Source organism: Anomalospiza imberbis, chromosome 20 (assembly GCF_031753505.1).
Source record: "Anomalospiza imberbis isolate Cuckoo-Finch-1a 21T00152 chromosome 20, ASM3175350v1, whole genome shotgun sequence".
NCBI lineage: Eukaryota > Metazoa > Chordata > Aves > Passeriformes > Viduidae > Anomalospiza > Anomalospiza imberbis.
The window spans coordinates 8,406,035-8,423,386 of NC_089700.1; the positions used below are offsets into that span (position 1 = coordinate 8,406,035).

Here is a 17,352-nt window from a genome sequence, read left to right on the forward strand (position 1 = left end):
AGCCCTTTACTTATAAAAGATTAGTTTTCTTTTCAGCTAGCTTGTTTTAATACGTTTTTTTGATTCGAGAATTATTCCCACTTGATGGAAAAGGGCAGCTATAAATCATTTTGTTAATATATTTCACTCAGAAAACTGAATTCTACAATCAGTATGCTAACTATTTCTTACCAGAAATAAAAGAATAGAGGAAAAAGTAAATCGTTTCTGCCAGTACTTGTCTATACTTAGCTTTTACCTTTTTTCAGAAGCTTCTTCACTTTCACATAGTTTCCTTCCCTGACATAGTCATGCAGGTCAGCTTCCAGGGAGTCTCCTTTTATACTTCCAAGCTTGACTGGGCATGGAAATGGGAGAGGGATGGGATGAGCCATCTTCTTTCCTGAACACAACTGGGAAAAGGTAGGAAAAACCATCAAGCTGCAAAGCACCTCAACGTAAAGAACTTATTTCTGACTTCAGAACCTGCCTAAAGTTACGTCTGCCTCCTGCAGAACTATCCCAAGACGGAAGGGGAAATCAGCCTCCTGCCCTACCTAACAGCGCTCTCTCGGACCGGCCGGTGCGGCAGCACAGCGGGGACGGGAGAGGCGACAACCGGGAGATCACAGAACCTGCCAGAAGCAGCGGTCTCTCCGGGGCACCCAGGCGGGACACACCCAGCGGCATTCCCGGGCGGGGACTGCCCGCTCCAGCCCGTCCCCGGAGCCCGCGGACACTCGCGGCCCACGCGGATCCGCTCGCCCGCCGCCCGAACGGCCCCGACACGCGGGAACGGCCGCGCGCATGCGCAGCGCCGCCGCTCGCCCGCTTCGCGCCAGGGTGGGGCGGGGGCGGGGCCAGACCGTGAGGGGCGGGGTCGGTGGGCGGGGCCGGCAGCGATCGCCGCTCGCTGGACGCGACCAGCGCGCGTCCGAGACGTGACCGGAGCGTGACCGGAGCGTGTCCGAGACGTGTCCGGAGCGTGACCGGAGCGTGACCGGAGCCATCCGCTGCGTCCCGGTGCCTCCATGCAGCGGGAGGTGGGCACGCTGCCGCTGGCCCCCGCCCTGCGCGCACGCCTCGCCGCCGCCGGCTTCCAGACGGCGCAGGAGCTGCTGGACACCGGGCCCTGCGGCCTGAGCAAAGGTACCGGCGGCTTTCGGCCCCGCGGGGCCTCCCCGGGATCTTCCGGGCCCCTCTCCCTTGCCCGCCCCGGCCCCTGGGACGCCCCAGTGAGGCTTCCGGGAAATGGGCAGAGTGAATAATAAAAACAACCAGGCGATTCTGGTAAAAGATCAGCTGACACTGATGGATGTAAATGGGATGCAGGAAAACGAAGGGATTCTGTTAGGCTCATCCCTCCTCATTCCCCAGCTTCCCTCTTCTTTTTACTAGGCGATTTAAGAAAAATAAGCCTATTTGAAGTTAGAAATTTGCCTTTTGCAAGGAATATGTGTAGTGATTCCTTCCTGTGAGGGTGGTGAGGCCCTGGCCCAGGGTGCCCAGAGAAGCTGTGGCTGCTCCTGGATCCGTGGAAGTGACCAAGGCCAGGCTGGATGAAGCTTTGAGCATCCTGGGCTAGTGGAATGTGTCCCTGTCCATGGCAGGGGTGGAACTGGGCTGTCTTTACAGCCCTTTCGAACCTAAACCAGTCTGGGAATTTGATTGTCAATAGTTTTATTATCTATGACAATAACAGTTTGAAAATCACATCGTTAGTGCCAGGGCTGTGTGCATGTTGTCCTGAGAGGGTGAATATGGAGTGTTTTGTGTCATGCTGCGGAATCAGTCACTGCTTATAAAATAAAGGTGGTGTTTTGTGCTTTTGGCTTCTCTAGAAATTGGAATCTCCAGGGAAGAGGCACTGGAAGCGCTGCAGGTGGTGAGGCAGGAATGTCACGGGCACGCAGCAAGGACAGATGGGGGATCAGGTACCACCAGGAAGTGCACAGCCCTGGAGCTTCTGGAAGAAGAGCAAACCCAGGGCTTCATCATCACCTTCTGTTCAGCACTGGACAACATCCTGGGAGGTGGAGTGCAGCTGACAAAAATCACCGAGATCTGCGGAGCACCCGGTGTTGGCAAAACACAGCTCTGGTATTTCATTGTCCCATGGCTTGTGTGCAACCAAGAATCCCTTTTTGTTTAACTCAGCTATGAAATGAGTCCACTTTTCTTGTTGTCGTGACTGCAATGTCTGATTCTTCTCTAGCATTATAAATATAATAATGGTTGTACTGCTCCCTGTCCCGTGTATTCCTCGGCAGGAAAATCACTGCAGGAGTGAGCAGGGGCAGCTCTGGGATGCAAATATTGATCTCTGTTTCTGTTTCCCATGGCAGCATGCAGCTGGCAGTGGATGTCCAGATCCCGGAGTGCTTTGGGGGTGTTGCTGGAGAAGCTGTGTTCATTGACACTGAGGGAAGTTTTATGGTGGACAGAGTGGTGGACATTGCAGCTGCGTGTGTGCAGCACTGCCGCCTTATTGCTGAGGCTCAGCAAGAAGAGGGTGCGTTGCCAAGTCATTTTTTTTCTGGAGGAGGCAAGGATGGAGTGAAACAAGTGTCTCGTAGGCTGCAGTGTTACTTTTGGAGTGTTTGCTGACAGCTTTTTATTTCCACCTCTGTGTATCAAACCCTGAACTACATCTGTGTCTGGAGCAGACTGAGCTGGGCTACTTCAAAAATAATTATTTTTCTACATGGTGATTTTGTGAATGTTTTGATCTTGGGGGTTTTAGGTGGCATGTGGGGGTTTGGTGTCTGACCTTCCTCCTTTCCTCTTTTCCTTCCAATTTTTCAGCACCTTAATGATCATATTTGCAGCACTTTATTGATCATATTTGCACCTATTGAGCAAAACTGAGTGTTTTGTTTCAAAACACAGGAACAGGTAGGGAAAGAAAAGAGGAACAGCAGAATTTTATGAGGCAATGTTGCTGCTGAAGGCCCATAGAGTAAAAGCATAGCTGGAATTCAGCTCCTCCATAAAGTCGATATAGCCAGGCTGCTTTTAATAAGAGTTTTATTCTCTAAGTCATCAGTCTCTTAGGGATAAGGACACAATTTTTGTGTTACTCATGGAGAATTTATGTACCAAACTTCTGTTTGAACTGCAGTAAAAATACACTGTATTAAATGAGTTACTGCCTGTATATTAAACAAGGGATGAATAATAGTCCCTGATGTCCTTTGGTGGCGTTCTGGCTTGAAAATGATTTACTGGAGAAGTTTTTGCTTCAGAAATAAATTTTTCATTGTTGGGAGGCCTCCCTTGGAGGCTCCAGTGTGTCTGTGTGCAAATGCTGGGATAGCATCTGCTCACCACCTTCCTGACTTTCAAGCCAGATGGAAAATATGTTTCCACGGTCCTTACCTTGCCTGTTCTGTTTCTGGGGGCTTTGCTGTTGCTATGTGTGGAGGGCAGGGTTTGGTGGGATGATGAAAGTAACAATATGCTCGTACAGACTTCTGACTCATTTACTCATCTGTTTGTTTTGTTCTCAGATCATCGGAAAGCTTTGGAGACTTTCTCTCTGGAAAATATCCTCTCTCACATCTATTACTTCCGTTGTCGTGACTACACAGAGCTGCTGGCCCAGGTCTACCTCCTGCCAGAATTCCTGTCAGAGCATTCCAAGGTAAGGCTTGTTGCAGGCTTGTCAGGAGGTGTCACCCATCTTCACGCTGAAGAGTTTTTGTCTGCTGTAGTAACAGGAGTAAACACCTTGGTACCTCGTCAGCTTGGCAGTAAAACATTGGCTGATAGCAGAGTACAAATGTAAAGCCTTCTGCTTGTTTGCCTTTTCGTTCCCATCCCAGTTACTCTCAAGAGTAATTTGCTTTTGCCATCCTCCTGAATTTCCACTCTGAGTTGAGGACACTGGGTCTGTGCTGCCACATGTTCCATTTCTGTGAGCACTGAGCTGTGAATCAGCACAGAACTGCTCCACACAAGAGCCTCACAGCCGGGGGGGTGTGTGGTGACCATGAGGGTGCCATCAGAAAGCCTTGGTGCCACTTTTTTGCCCTAAAAGAACACTGAGGACAAGAAATATCCTGCACCATCCAAGTGACTCTCCTTTTCAGTGCATCTTGTTGCTACAAGCAACCAGAGCCTGTAGCTTGACTTTTGGGTGGACTGCAGCCAGAAAGTTTCTTAGTACCTAATGTCTTAGAGGGATGCTATTGTAAGGCAGATTTTCACCACCTCCCCTCCAGATTTCTGGGTTCTGCACTGCAGATCACTCCCTGTCAGGATCTGGGAAACATGACTGTGCCTTGTTCTATCAGAGCACAAATCAGTGTTGGATTAGAATGTCTTTTGCATATATTCCAAAATTTTTCATTTATGGGAGCTGTCATGTTCTGGAAAACACAGATGGGAGCCTCACTTGTGCTTGGTGTAGTCTGGTATTTCCCTTTCCCTGCCAGGTACTAATGGTGCCCTGTTGTGTTTGCTCTTGTGGAAAGTACATGGCTTCATTAGCACAGTTCCACTGGGCTGCAGCTCCCTGGAACCATCTGTGCTGATTATCTGGGCTTGGCCTGCAGCCTGAAGTGCTGAAGGTTGCAGGAGAACCACAAGACCTTCTGCTGATTCCTTGGACAGGCTAGAAGTGACTTGACAGATTGCTCATTGCAGTCCAGCTCTCATTAAAATTAGTCTGATCCCTCTGGAGCCCAGTCTGGGACCACAGGAAGCCTCCAGATTTCAGGGTTTTTAGGAGAGAGAAAAAGTTGTAGAGGTTTAGAGATAAGAAAGATGTAGAGTTAGAGGTCCAAATGTGCCATTTGAGATCTTGTTAATAACATGAGAAAGACTGTTAGAAAATATTATTGTGGTGAAAAACCTAATTCTTTAAGGTCTACTAGAGCCAAGCTGGCATGGACAAGGCAGGTGTTACCAAGCTCTCTTTACACTTTAAATACTTTAAGTTTTCCTGTCTGCTCTCTGGGAGAAATTTAACTAAATTGCATCCTGCCTGGACATATTTGTGATAGCCAAGTTATATAACGATGTATACATTCCTGTCTAGCATGAGTCATGTTTATGCTCTTAAACTCATTGTTCTTAAAGAAATGATATGTGAGGAAAATGTACAGACTCGTGGAAAAGAATTGGTAGGAAGGAGGGAAAATGAGAATACAATTAATGTCTTCTTTTAATCCCAACTATTTAATCTTCATTTGCAAATTAAGGATTTTTTTTCAGTTGGAGGCCCAGGACCATTTCACAGTGATGTCTGTGCAGGCTTGTATGTTCCAGTCATAAAGAGGCTTCCCAGTAATTAGTTAAATCAGTAATACAGAAAATCGGGATTTTTGTGTCGTTTCCACTTTGTTATCTTGTGCAGTAATGCAGGAAACTTGTAGACACCAAGGATTTGAGTGGCATCTGAATATGCAGGCACTGTTAGACCATTCATCTCCCTCCTGTATTTCAGACTTGGGTCATCAAAACAGCCACAAGAAATGGAGTTAGAATAAGTCAAAATCCCAGACTAATGTTTATACAGTGTCTTGAGGGTGATGAGCCAGCAGCTGCAGCGTGCTCTGACTTCAGCTAATGATTGCTACAAAAGAAATAATTCAGCAAAGCAAACATCTTGAGGCAAGATAGATCCTCAGCTCCAGTGCAGTGTGCCTGGAATATCTTTAGGCATCTGTTAAACTCCCTGTTTCCAAGACAGATCACTGATAACAGCTGAGTTATCTCAGCAGTGGCTCCAGAGAGCCTGAATTCTGATTCTGATTTGGATTTAATTTCTGAGGAAGAAGTTGAATTAATTGTTGTTTGTGGAGAGTTGACGGAAGTACAGTTCTGCTGTTTAATGATTATTTTCTCCAGCTTCTCCTCTGCAAGGCTTTAAGTCCAGCTTTGCCAGTTATGTTCACCTAAGGATGAAATAAAACATTCCAGTGCACTTAAAAACAGGTCTTGCTGCTTTTTGTCATTTTTTATAGGATATAATGGCAGTCTTTTATCTTTTCTCCTGCCTCTAGGTCCGGCTGGTGGTGATTGATGGAATTGCCTTTCCCTTCCGCCACGACTTTGAGGACCTGTCGCTGCGCACGAGGCTGCTGAACGGGCTGGCCCAGCAGCTCATCATCATAGCCAACGACCACAGATCAGCTGTAAGTCCAGGGCAGGCTTCAATCCCAAAAGATGCTATTTCTTTTTACAAAGAATTAAGGAAATGTGTCTCTAAATAGCAAAATAAAATTGCAGTAATGCTCTCTGCATTCACTCTTGCTAGTTTAGTTGGTGAATATAGAGGGATCACAAAGGCAAAACACCTAAAAGGTGGGAAATTCCTTGACTTGCAAAATTAAGTAAAATTTTTATCAGTAGCCTCCTGTGGATCTTAATTAAGTGGTAGCATGGCATTTCTAATGCTGTTTGCCATCATCTCCAATGATTTGGTTGGCCAAGGAATGCTCCTCTGCTGACTTTACCTACAAAAATACCTGGGAGCATTCAGCAGTTCCAACACAACTTTCCACTCTCTGTTTAAAAATAAACATTAGCATTCCTAGGGAGGAAAACCACTTTATCTGTTGGATTGGCCTTCTCTTCTGGCATCCATGGAAACCCCGAGCCTCCTTCCTGGGCATTGTTTCTACGTCACTGACGGTCTGGAGGCGGCAGACCCGCAGCCAGCAGATGGCACTGGGAGGCTGCAGCTGTTCCAGAAGTTGTTTTGGAGGTCTCTGACAGCTCAGAGAAGCATTGTTCAGGAATTGGAGCTTCCTCAGCCCTCAAAATGGTGCTTGTGTCTCTAACAGTGTCCAGGTGACTTGTGACCTTGTCACCCACAACTCTCTGGTGCAGCTGGCTTTTGTTCCGAGCTGTTAAAAATAAAACTCTTCTTGTGCTTCCTCTGGGAGCTGTGGGAAGGGAAGAGCCCAGCATTCCCGAAGTGTCCTGACTTGAGCTGTGGAGCTCCTTCCTGCTGCTCTGGGCATCGGGGAGATGATGTTCCAAGATCTGCACAGCCTCAGGTTTCATGAGTGCTTTCCCCCACAGTTTGGTACCTGGTGACCTTGAACAGCAGCTGCTGTCATTGGACAGTGTTTTTCTTTGGTGAAGGATAAAATATATAAATCATTTCTTCTGAACCAGGCAGCAGTTTAGTACAAAGTTGCTAAATAAACTCTTGCTAAAGGGGTCAGAGCTTCAGGAATGGTTTTGCTTGGATTGGCCCTCTTGTTAGTGGTGTCTGAGTTGTGAGCAGGCTAAATCCAGCCTGCATGCCAGGGATTGCTTGTCAGGCAGCTCTGGATGCTCTAATATGGTAGGAAGTCAGATCCTAAAGCTGGACTCAGAGTGAGGATGCCCAGCCCTTCTCCAGCAGGGAGGTGAGGAGGCTATTTGAGGCTGTTACCATGCACTTGTGATGAGTTACTTCTCTAAAATGTGCAATATCTTTGCTGGCCTCTCAGCTGTGTGAGTGTTTTAGGGTGTGCTCAGTGGAACTCTTTGTTCTCACACACTTTTCTGAAGTACTCCAACAAGAATCCTCTGAGCATGTCAAATAATGGAACTCTCTAGGGTCTTAGATGGGTACAATTTCTCATTTTTAATGAACTTTGTCATTAATATTCCTGGCTCTTCTCTGTCTCACCCACCCCCACTTCTGCCAGGGATCTAACCTAGACTGTCTGTGAGCCTCCCACAAGTGATTGGGGCTGTGAAAACACTCCCCCGCTCTGTCTGTTCACTTCCATTCTGCTTTGTGTTGTACCCACTTGTGCATTTTTAGACTACAAGGCACAGAAATTCAGTTAACCACCAGGTTAATGCACATGGTGAGCAGGATCACCAAGTTCATTTACCTCAGGGACTGAGAGCTGGCTCCTCATGGAGGGCCAGTGCAAGTCAGCTGCAGCTAAACATAGATCCAAAGAACATTTAGGACAAATGTTGTGATAAATAAGTTGTGTGGAGCTTGTCTCCCTTGGGGAGGGAGAAATTGAGATTTCTTTAAAGTCCTGAATGAAAGAAATCTCCTATTCAAACCAAAAATACATTTTGCGGGATACTCTTAATTTGTTCTGAAAAGATGAGGCACCCTTACTTCATTAAGGAATGAAGTTTCTCTTCATTACTGTTGCCAAGAGTTTTGCCTGAGTAACTGCTTCATCAGTAAAAGCTTTTTTGAAAATTGCCTCTCTTCCCTCCCACCAGTAAGCTGATTTCCAGGAGATTTTATTTTTTTGCTTCTGTTTCCTCTTTCAGGTAGTTCTGACAAACCAAATGACAACAAGAATTGGACAAAGCCAGTCCACATTGGTACCTGCTTTAGGTAAGTGTTGAGCTTTGAGTTGAAAATTGATGCATGAGTTCCTTTCCTTTGGCTTTACGTACAAAGAGAAATCATCCAAAAATGTACCTGGGAGCTGTAAACCTCTAGCAGGGATGTGGTGAGGAGAAGGTTAAATCACTCAAAAAAGAACCTAGCTTAATGGTTGCATACCCCAAACTAAGCTGCAATTTCCTAAATTCCCTGAGAACCATTCACTGCCTCTCCCAAACAGTTTCAATTGTTTATTTTCCCATTACCCTTGAACATGTCCCATTAATTATTTGCAAAGGCATTTCATATTTGCTGTATCACTGGAATTCTCTGCAGTTATGATGTAGAAGGAAGTTCTGTGGGGGATCCTCAGGCACAGCCTGCCCTCAGCCTGAGGTTAAAGATTTTTTTTGCAGGCTGCTCCATTTTGCCCTGTAATGAGCAGATACCTCATCCACACCTCTCTGCTGCAGTCACAGGGGAAAATAAAACAGTTCTGAAGTGGAGATTTCTGCAAATTAAGGAAAAGTTCAGCATTTAAATCTTATTTCCAGCTATAGCATTGCATTATTTTATGATTCACTTAAAGGGCACAAATTCTTCAGTTTCTGTGAGCTAAGTAATGATTCTTTTGCTCTGGAGAGGGGAGGGTAGGGGACAGCACAAAGGCAAAGATGTTCCCAGAGTCTGTACAAGCACCAAACCATTTGGCAGAGATAGAGGGTAAAATGAGCAAACACAGCCCATCTCCTGCAGGAATGTGAAGAACGTGGAATTTGGAGCTGTGCAGGCAGACACAGCTCCCAGGATCTGACCCCTTTTGTCAGTTTTGCCTCTTGCTCTCTGATGGATTATTTTTGGCAGCCTTTCTGGCTACAAACTCAATTAAAGCTAATAGAGTCTGTCTTTTTTCACTGGCCAGCATTGTTTGGGAGCTGTTGTGTTTATTGAGTCATGGGGACAGTAAAGAATGTGAAGACATTCAGGGGAGTTTATAATTCCCAGATATCCTGCCTTGCCTTGTGCATATTTTCTTTCACAAAGAATTAATTTGACATGACCTCCTGTGGAGCTGACTGTGACTCTCCCCAGCATGTGTGACCACAGTATTGTTAAACTGAGCAGTGTGAACTCTTCCAAAAATGCAACTTGGTACCAGTTGGGAAAATATTTAACCAATTGGTTTTGATGCCCTGCTCTGAAGAGATGGTGTTTCAAAAGTCTCATCATAAAGGCTAAAGAACCTCCCATTCCTCCATGGTTTGGTGTAGCCAAAGGAACTGTTGAGGGAGGGGTCAGCAGCAAACCCCCAAGTAAAATCACTAAATTGGGTTTGATTGGTAAGCCTGAGAAACAGCTTTTTCATGAAAGCATTAATCTCTAAACTCTTATTCAGCTCCTGAGCAGAAGGGAAGATCTTAATTATGAGAAAAAAAAAAAAAAAGATAAAAAAGCACAGATGCTGCAAGGTATTAAGTCAGGAGCTTTATGAAGGGGACAGCTTTCTTTCCCACTAGTGATAGCTAAGCTGGGTGTTCCTAGACATTTCTACTAAATATATTTAGAAAGGAGGTCAAATATTAATCTACAGGCAGTTCAACTCAGAAATATCTCATTTTACAGTAGCATTTTTCACTCACATTCAATGCAGTTGGAAATCTGCTGGTGTGGAATTTGTAGCCATTGTAAAATGTGTTTTGATCTCTGCCTCAGAGCCATTTCTGAGAGCCAAAATCTTTAATCTCAACTCAGATGTAGTGAAGCAAGGTCTGGCAAGATGCCTAAAGGGTCTAGGTCTTCATTACAGCAGGATCTTTTTTTTTTCCTTCTCTGTGCTCTAATAAATACAAGAGCACAGGGGGCACGAGGGTCTGGGGATGTGAGGGAGACCAGGGAGGGGTGGACAGCAAAGAGCAGGTGGACAGGGGAGACTTGACTGGTTTAAAATGCAATCCATCTTTGGAGTGCTGACAGGGATAAACAGAGGAAAAAACACCCAGTAAAGATGTCTGTACATTGATTTGTGGTCAGGTGTGAGCTGAAACATTGGGATTGAGCCCCTGGAGCAGGATAAAAATCTAAACTTCCTTCTCTCTTTCCACCACACCTCCCTGCTCCTTGCTTTTGGTTGTGTTATTTTGCATTTTGCTGTCAGAAGCAGAAGACTGCTTCAGGGGCCCTTAATGCTTTAATAATGGTTGACTTTCTCCCAAAGCTGGCATCCCAAAGGGACTGATGTTTGTTCATAATTATGCCTGAGAGACAGAATATCACAGTTCTGAAGTAGGATTTAGACCTCCTCACCAGACTTCTTCAGTAGTAATTAGACAAATCTCTTCTTCAAGCTGCTTCTGTTTTCAAGACCTGTCTAGTACCTGTCCTTTATTAGGCATCCAGGAAATTTTTCTACAAATATGGAAGTATTGCATCAAGATTTCTGTAAAACGCACAGACTACAGAGGTTATTCCTTTTTTAGGTCTATTAGTTGTGAAATCCTTGCAAGTATGAAAAAGATATGATGCATCACTGCAAGAAAGGCATATTTTGTTTTAATCATGGGAGGTTTTTGAAGATGAATTTCATTTCAGCTTGCTGATGGTGGTAGTGTAAGAGATAATGATCTGTCATTTTGTGTTCCTCAGGAGAAAGCTGGGGACACGCTGCCACCGTGCGTTTAATCTTCCACTGGGACAACAGTCAGAGGTGAGGGAAAATGTGAGGAAAATCCACATAAATACAAATATGGCACTGGAGAATCTCTCAAACAGACCATGGGGGCCAAGCAGGGGTTTGAATTTGGCTCCTGGCCTTGCTGTGCCACATCCCAGGTTCCCAAGGCTCAGGAATTTTCTCGTTCAGGCTGGGACAGTGTGGGCTGAACTGTCAGGCTCCTCCTCCCCACTGTGGTGGGCTCTTCCTGACAAGATGCCACGGTTTATAAAAGTGTAACATCCTCATGGCAGTTGTTGAGACACAAGGATTTAGGATCTGGTGGCTGAGTAGAAAATTTCTTTTGCTATCTGCATTTTGCAAGATAGGTTGTTTTTTGTTGGGGTTTTTTTTGTTTGTTTGTTTATTAAATAAAACTCTTCTCATTTTAATGTGAATTTTTGCTATAGTGCAAGTATTAAGCTGGTGGTTACAAGGTGATTTTTATGCCTCACTCCAAAGAGGTGCAATTAAAACAGTCTCATTATAAAGAACCTCCCATTCCTCCATGGTTGGTTGTAGCCACTATAATTTCTTTGAGAGGATTTTTTTTTTTGCTTCACTGTTTTCATCCCCAGTCAGTCCAAAGCCAGAGATGCCAAAGAAGGCTTTAAAGCCACCTAGTCCGTGACCCTCAGGACAGGCTGCTTACCTGGAGCTTCAGGGGTTGAACTTTCCAAAAAACAGTGTGAAATTCTGTTTGTTGTAGTGAGACCTCCTCTGTTTCCTGGTTCTTTTTTCCCCTCTTTATATTGCAAGGTCATTTCTCTTTCCTGGTCAGTTAAATTTGTCCTATGTGTAATATCAGCATGCAGCAGCTTGAGATTAAGGAGCTGTGCTGCAATTCCCTAATCTTGTGCAAACAGTGAGCAAAAATGGTGCTAGAATGTTGTTGTGCAGTGTTTTGCTTGTTGAATTTGAAAGAAAAATGCAGTGACACTTTCTTGGGGAGTTTTGTTTTTAAATTCTAAGTTTGAAGGCAATGCAGGATGATTACAGCAGGCTGTTTAATTTGGAATTAAATTAACATCACTGATTAGTTAACAGTCTTTTTAGGACAAGTTGCATCAACATAATGATTACAGAGTGAACAAAAGTTAATTTTATATATGAAAAGAACTTTTTTCTTCTGCAACAGAGCTAAGAAGGCTGCAGATAGAAGTTCCAGAAAACAAGCCAAGGAGAGACAAACCTGGCTTATTTACTGATGTAAATCTGCAGCTAACATGGAGTGGGGCCTGCAGAAACAGCAATTCTGGATACAACTGTAAAAGCAGAAATAGCTCAATGCTGTCTTATTTTTGCACAGGCTGCCTACAGCTGATCCATTGTGATTTTGTTGTTTTTCTATCAGGTTATTGAGGCACAAAGATCATTTGAGGATTCATTTGCCTTTTTTAAATTATTTTTATATGTGCTTTGGCCAACTCTGATACCTGTCTCCTCCTTTCTTTCTACTCCTGAAAATGTCAGAGCTTAATTCTAAGGGTTCTCTTTGCTGGGAGGAAAGATCCTGTTGAGTCAGAGGCTCCAGCTGAGCTCTTGTGAAAGCCTGGCTTCTGCAGCTCCAGATTTGGGCAATTTTGTCAAGTATAACCCAGCATTTGAGTGTTCTGAGGAATTCCCTGTGTAGCTAACATGAAGTGGCAGCGTTCCTCAGGCTGTAATTACGTGCTCTCTAATAGAATGGCACCTCAGGGAGGAAAAAACCCCCCGAAAATAATTAACAGGATTTTTGGCAGGGTGTCTTGCTACAGAGAGCAGAACACTTTCTAGATTGGTTTATGTGAGTTTTGGGGAGGTGGGCATGGTGCAGCCCTGACAAGGGTTGAAAACCCCTTTCCTTTTGAGCTGCTGTGCAATTTTCTCTCTATATTATGCAAGCATTTACTGTAGAACACAAATCAAGGTGTATTGCTTAGAGTCTAAATGCAGCAAATCAGGGAAGTGTCAGAGGAGAAATAAAAGGGAAACTATTTTCTCAAGGTTGTGCTGTGTGTCAGTGGCAAGGGCAGGCTTAGAAATAGAACATCTCCAGCCTCTGGGTTACATTGGCAGGCTTGGGAAATCTCTGGAAGGAGCCTCCCTAGAAGTACTGGAATTCTTGAAGGTCTCTCACATCCTTGAGAGGTCAAAGAACAAGTGATTAATGGAGTAGGGAAGAGGTGTGCTCAAAACCCTTTTTGTTTGCATTTTAAGAAAGTGACATTTGGAATTAATTCATGATGAATATTGTTCCAAAAATGTCATCAAATACTGTGATGAAACAAGGCTAATTAATCATTCACTCTTTTTAGTAGGTCTAGATTGTGTTTGAGCTGACAGGTCATGTAAGGATGGGAATCCACAGTTTGAATGACCTATATGAAAATACATCCCTAAGAATTCCACTGGTACTATAGGAAAACTTAGTTCTGGTCACTGTGCTATTTGGAGTTTTTATTACTGTATTAATTCATCATAATTCCCTGGGGTTTGTTTTACCAGGTTGGCCACGCTGTACAAATCACCGAGTCAGAAGGAGTCCACCATAGCCTATCACATCACAGTGAGTGTTCCTGTGGGGATGGGCATTCCCAGGTGGGAGCACACTGTCAGCTGGAAAGGAATTTCAGACAAATCTCAGAATGGTCTTTGCTTTCTTAGTGTTGCTTTTCAGCTGCCTTCTGTAGGGAAGCAGTAATACTGGGATAGCTCCAGATTTAGGGGTAATTTGCTCTTTTTCTCTTTAGAAAAGTGACCCAGCATTTTGTCTACTCAAAGTTAAAAGACTTTTGATTTCCAGATCAAACTTTCAGGCAGCCTGTCCCCATCTGTTCTGCTGCTGGTGCTGCTTATTTTATCTGCCCCTGGAGTTAATTTTTGCCCTAAGTGCAGTAACTAAGAACAATCTGAGCTTCATTTTGGGAGACCTGAACCATTTTCTCCCTGGTCAGGTAGGGTGTGGTTTCTCAGGTGGCTTTTTGCATCTGTTCCAGCTGAGTTCATCTTTTTAGGATGAGGATGACCAGAATTAAACCTGATATTCCAGAGGCCTCTCCAGTGCTTTGTTCCATAGGTATTTCCCCATCTCTGCTTTATGTGTGGTATAACCCAGGCTGTGTTTATCCTGCACTGACCCTACACCCAGCCAATATACACAGATTTTTCTCTTCTGTCCCTATCATAGACGGAGCTTCCAGCTTATGGCTGGAGTCCTTATTCATCCCTAGTTAAATCCTGTGATTATTTCCTATTGTGGAGTGCTTAGATACATATTAATGAGAAGAGATGCTGTCTAAGCTGTGTTTAGGTTTAAAAAGACGGCACCACTCAATTCTTACATCCTCAAATGTCATATCCATAGGTACAATTCCATAACTATTTGCTACGTGTCCTCATGGAAACGCGTTGCCATAGCATTTTCTGCAGGTTGTAATGCTGCCATCAAATGAGATTCTCAAACTTTCAAACAGAAATCAGGTTTTTTCCCCCCTACTCCTGAATGTATTCACCTGGACAGAAGAAATATTGCAAATATATACTTTTATAAAGACTGGAAGGGGAAGTGGGACTACATGCCAAGGTTGTTGGGATCATGTGATGTGAGTTCTTTTTTCTCCAGCTGACAAACAGATGGATTTTATCTCAGACAGTTTAATTGCCTTTTTCTTTCAGTTTTATAAGCATCATAAAACAGCTATGTGAATGTACACTATCTTGAAATAGAGTCAAGAGTGAATCCTAATCAAAGATTTGTTAAAATTTAAGATTTTCCCGGTGTTTTTTTTCCCCTTAATCCTGATTAATTGCTTCAGCAGATGATTTCTTTTAGTAAAAAATTATATTATCTCAATTTCTTTCATGAAATTCAGGTCTGATAACAGTCTGTTGTTATCATTTCTCATTCCATAGTTAAACTGAAAGATGTCAATATGTGTCCAGTGTTTCCAAGTCAGATTTGTGTATAACCAGCAAACAACAACAACAAAAAAAAGATATTAAAAAAATACTAATTCCTTAGGACTCAGCAATGTGCAAATGTGCATTGGTACCACTGGCAAAGTGGCTGCTCAGTACCCATGAGCTGATGAAATGTGTAAATTCATGAGTGAGCTCTGGGTTTTTTTAATCCCTGTCCTTTCCAGCACACTGGAGTCAGTCACCACTCTGAGGGGGCTGTGGAACTCCTCTCCCATGAAATCCTTTCTTCCACAGGCTGATAAGGATTCATTCTTAAATGCAGAGTATAGAAATGGCAATTGATTTATGCACAAGGCAGTAAGTAGCTCGGCTGATTCACCTGAATTTCCCAGGAATGTGACCTGATTATTTCATAGTGAAAGACAGAGACCCAGGATCTAAATTCTGGGTAGGAATTGTGCTTCCCTGATCTGTGGAGGGTCTGCCAGACCAGCAGTGGGAGCACTGCTCAGGTAATAAACACAAATACCCTTGCCGGTCTTGCTGCAGAGGGTGTAAATCCAGAGGACATTAAGGAACAAATCAAAATGAAAGACTGAGCTTTGTCCTTGGTTCCAGCAGCCATATCCTCACCATGTGAAAGCCACTACCAAACCTCACAAATATACACAAAATTCTTGTATTTTCAAGGTGCCTGCCTGTAGCCAAGTGCAAAACATCCATCCTGGGCAGCCTGCTTAATGTTCTGACCCTTCTAACCCTTGGAATGCTTTCACTGGGAGTCAGCATTCTGAATTAAGTGGATACTTGGCTACAGATCCACCTTTGTGCCTTAGGGAAATGGCAGAGATTAGATGTAGTGAAACATTAAACTTGAAGATTCCCCATTATGCTCTTTAGAATAACACTTGAGTTGCTTATAAATAGCAGAGGGGCTGCACAGATCCTGCCCTTGTAGCAGCTCATGCTGTTTGTTCCTTTAAAAAGCCCAGGTTGGGTGAGGTGAGGCATTCAGAAATAGAAATACAGGGATGGGAGACTTAAACAAGACATTTTGCTGGGATTTGGGATTGATCTTGGTGTGGGACACACTGGCATTTGGGAAGAGTCACCTCTGATGGTAATTCTGCCTGCTTTCCTCACACTGCACCAACCCAAAATGTCAGCGTTCCTGAAATGCTCTCGTCCCCACATTGTCTCTCCCTGAGCATTTTGGATCAGCAGAGCAATTTTGTATTCTGATTAATGCCTTTTCCTTGCTAAGTCTGCGCTGAAAGTCTTCACTGAGCTGTCAGCAGTGCTCTCTGCACAGCATTTGTCTGGAGATGGGAATTCAGAGACTTGCAGGCTTCACACAACATCTCATCATCTCCATCTGCATCCATAACATGTTTAACTGACTTCAAGATCTTTCATATTTTAAAATGGTTAAAAATTAAATTGTGAGCTACAGTAACAGAAAATATGAGTGGTACTAGGCCAGATAGATCACTTCAAGCACTCTCCTGAGTAGCAGCATGTAGTTTTCACTTCTACATTTAGTTTTTGGCAGTCAAAGGTTTTCATCCCATTGTGTCCCATAAATTACTATGCTGGAACAGTCTTTGCAGTCTAGAGACAGATTCAGCTCTGCTGTTCTTTTACAATGTCTCATTGATGTTTTCAGTTCATTAAGTAGGTACATGGAACGAAAATATCCTAGGTTGTAGAAATTCACAGTTTTGTTTCTGAAAATGACTGAGGCAATTAATCCAGTCATCTCCTTGCTTCTGTGGGAGCTGATGGATTTGTCTTTTGATTTATTTAAATAGACGACATAAGTTAATTCACAGAGAAGCAGTTTTTCATAGCCATAGGGGTGATAAACAGTAAAATGAAAGTGATAGCCTGGTTGGTGAAAATAAAATATCTTTAAAAAACAAAATGAGCAGACATGAGTTGGCACATGTGTTGTAAAGTTTGCAGTGCTGAGCTTAACCTGGTCTATAAACATTCAGTGGCTGCTCATCCTGAATAAATGGCAGCATGATCTTTCATTCTGATCTTCTGGGAACTGGTTACTCATGCTTTCTCTCCCTACAAGCCTTAGCACATGATTTTCCTTTCATCTTCCAGTCCCATGGCTTCCGAGATGTGCAGCCTCCAGCTGTCACTCCCAGCACCGAAGGGACTGAGCTGAACCCTCGGAAACGGCCACGGACAGAGGAGGGGAAGCAACAGTGATTCCAAAGTGGGATGTTAAAAACCTGCAGGAGAGCAGTGGCAGAGTGAACGTGCAGCCAAAGGCAGCCTGAGAGACTCTCAACTTCAGTTCTTGCTCTGGACTTTATTTTGACATTAAGACTGCAATGTGCAAATTTCTGTGGCGTAAAAATCCTTTGTATATGGTATAATTGTACTTTTATAATAAAAATCTATGTTTTCTATAAGAAGCAGCTTCAGCTTTGGGGTTGGGGCT

General features: G+C 43.9%; 2 protein-coding genes across 2 annotated transcripts in view; one reads left to right on the plus strand and one right to left on the minus strand.

Annotated features, from left to right (window-relative positions):
- TEX14 (testis expressed 14, intercellular bridge forming factor) overlaps positions 1-555 on the minus strand; it is a 34,554-nt gene extending 33,999 nt beyond the window's left edge. The window contains exon 1 of the mRNA XM_068210626.1: positions 239-555. Within this exon, the coding sequence (XP_068066727.1) occupies positions 239-416 (178 nt within the window). The 5' untranslated portion in view covers positions 417-555. The remainder of the gene's footprint in view (positions 1-238) is intronic.
- A 378-nt stretch (positions 556-933) lies between these two features.
- On the plus strand, positions 934-17,326 carry RAD51C (RAD51 paralog C). Its single transcript, XM_068210625.1, has 9 exons — positions 934-1,128; positions 1,821-2,079; positions 2,325-2,491; positions 3,489-3,622; positions 5,988-6,119; positions 8,224-8,290; positions 10,925-10,985; positions 13,479-13,539; positions 17,010-17,326. The coding sequence occupies exons 1-9, from the start codon at positions 1,011-1,013 to the stop codon at positions 17,115-17,117; spliced, it is 1,107 nt and encodes a 368-aa protein (XP_068066726.1). The 5' UTR covers positions 934-1,010; the 3' UTR covers positions 17,118-17,326.
- Positions 17,327-17,352: the final 26 nt, after the last annotated feature.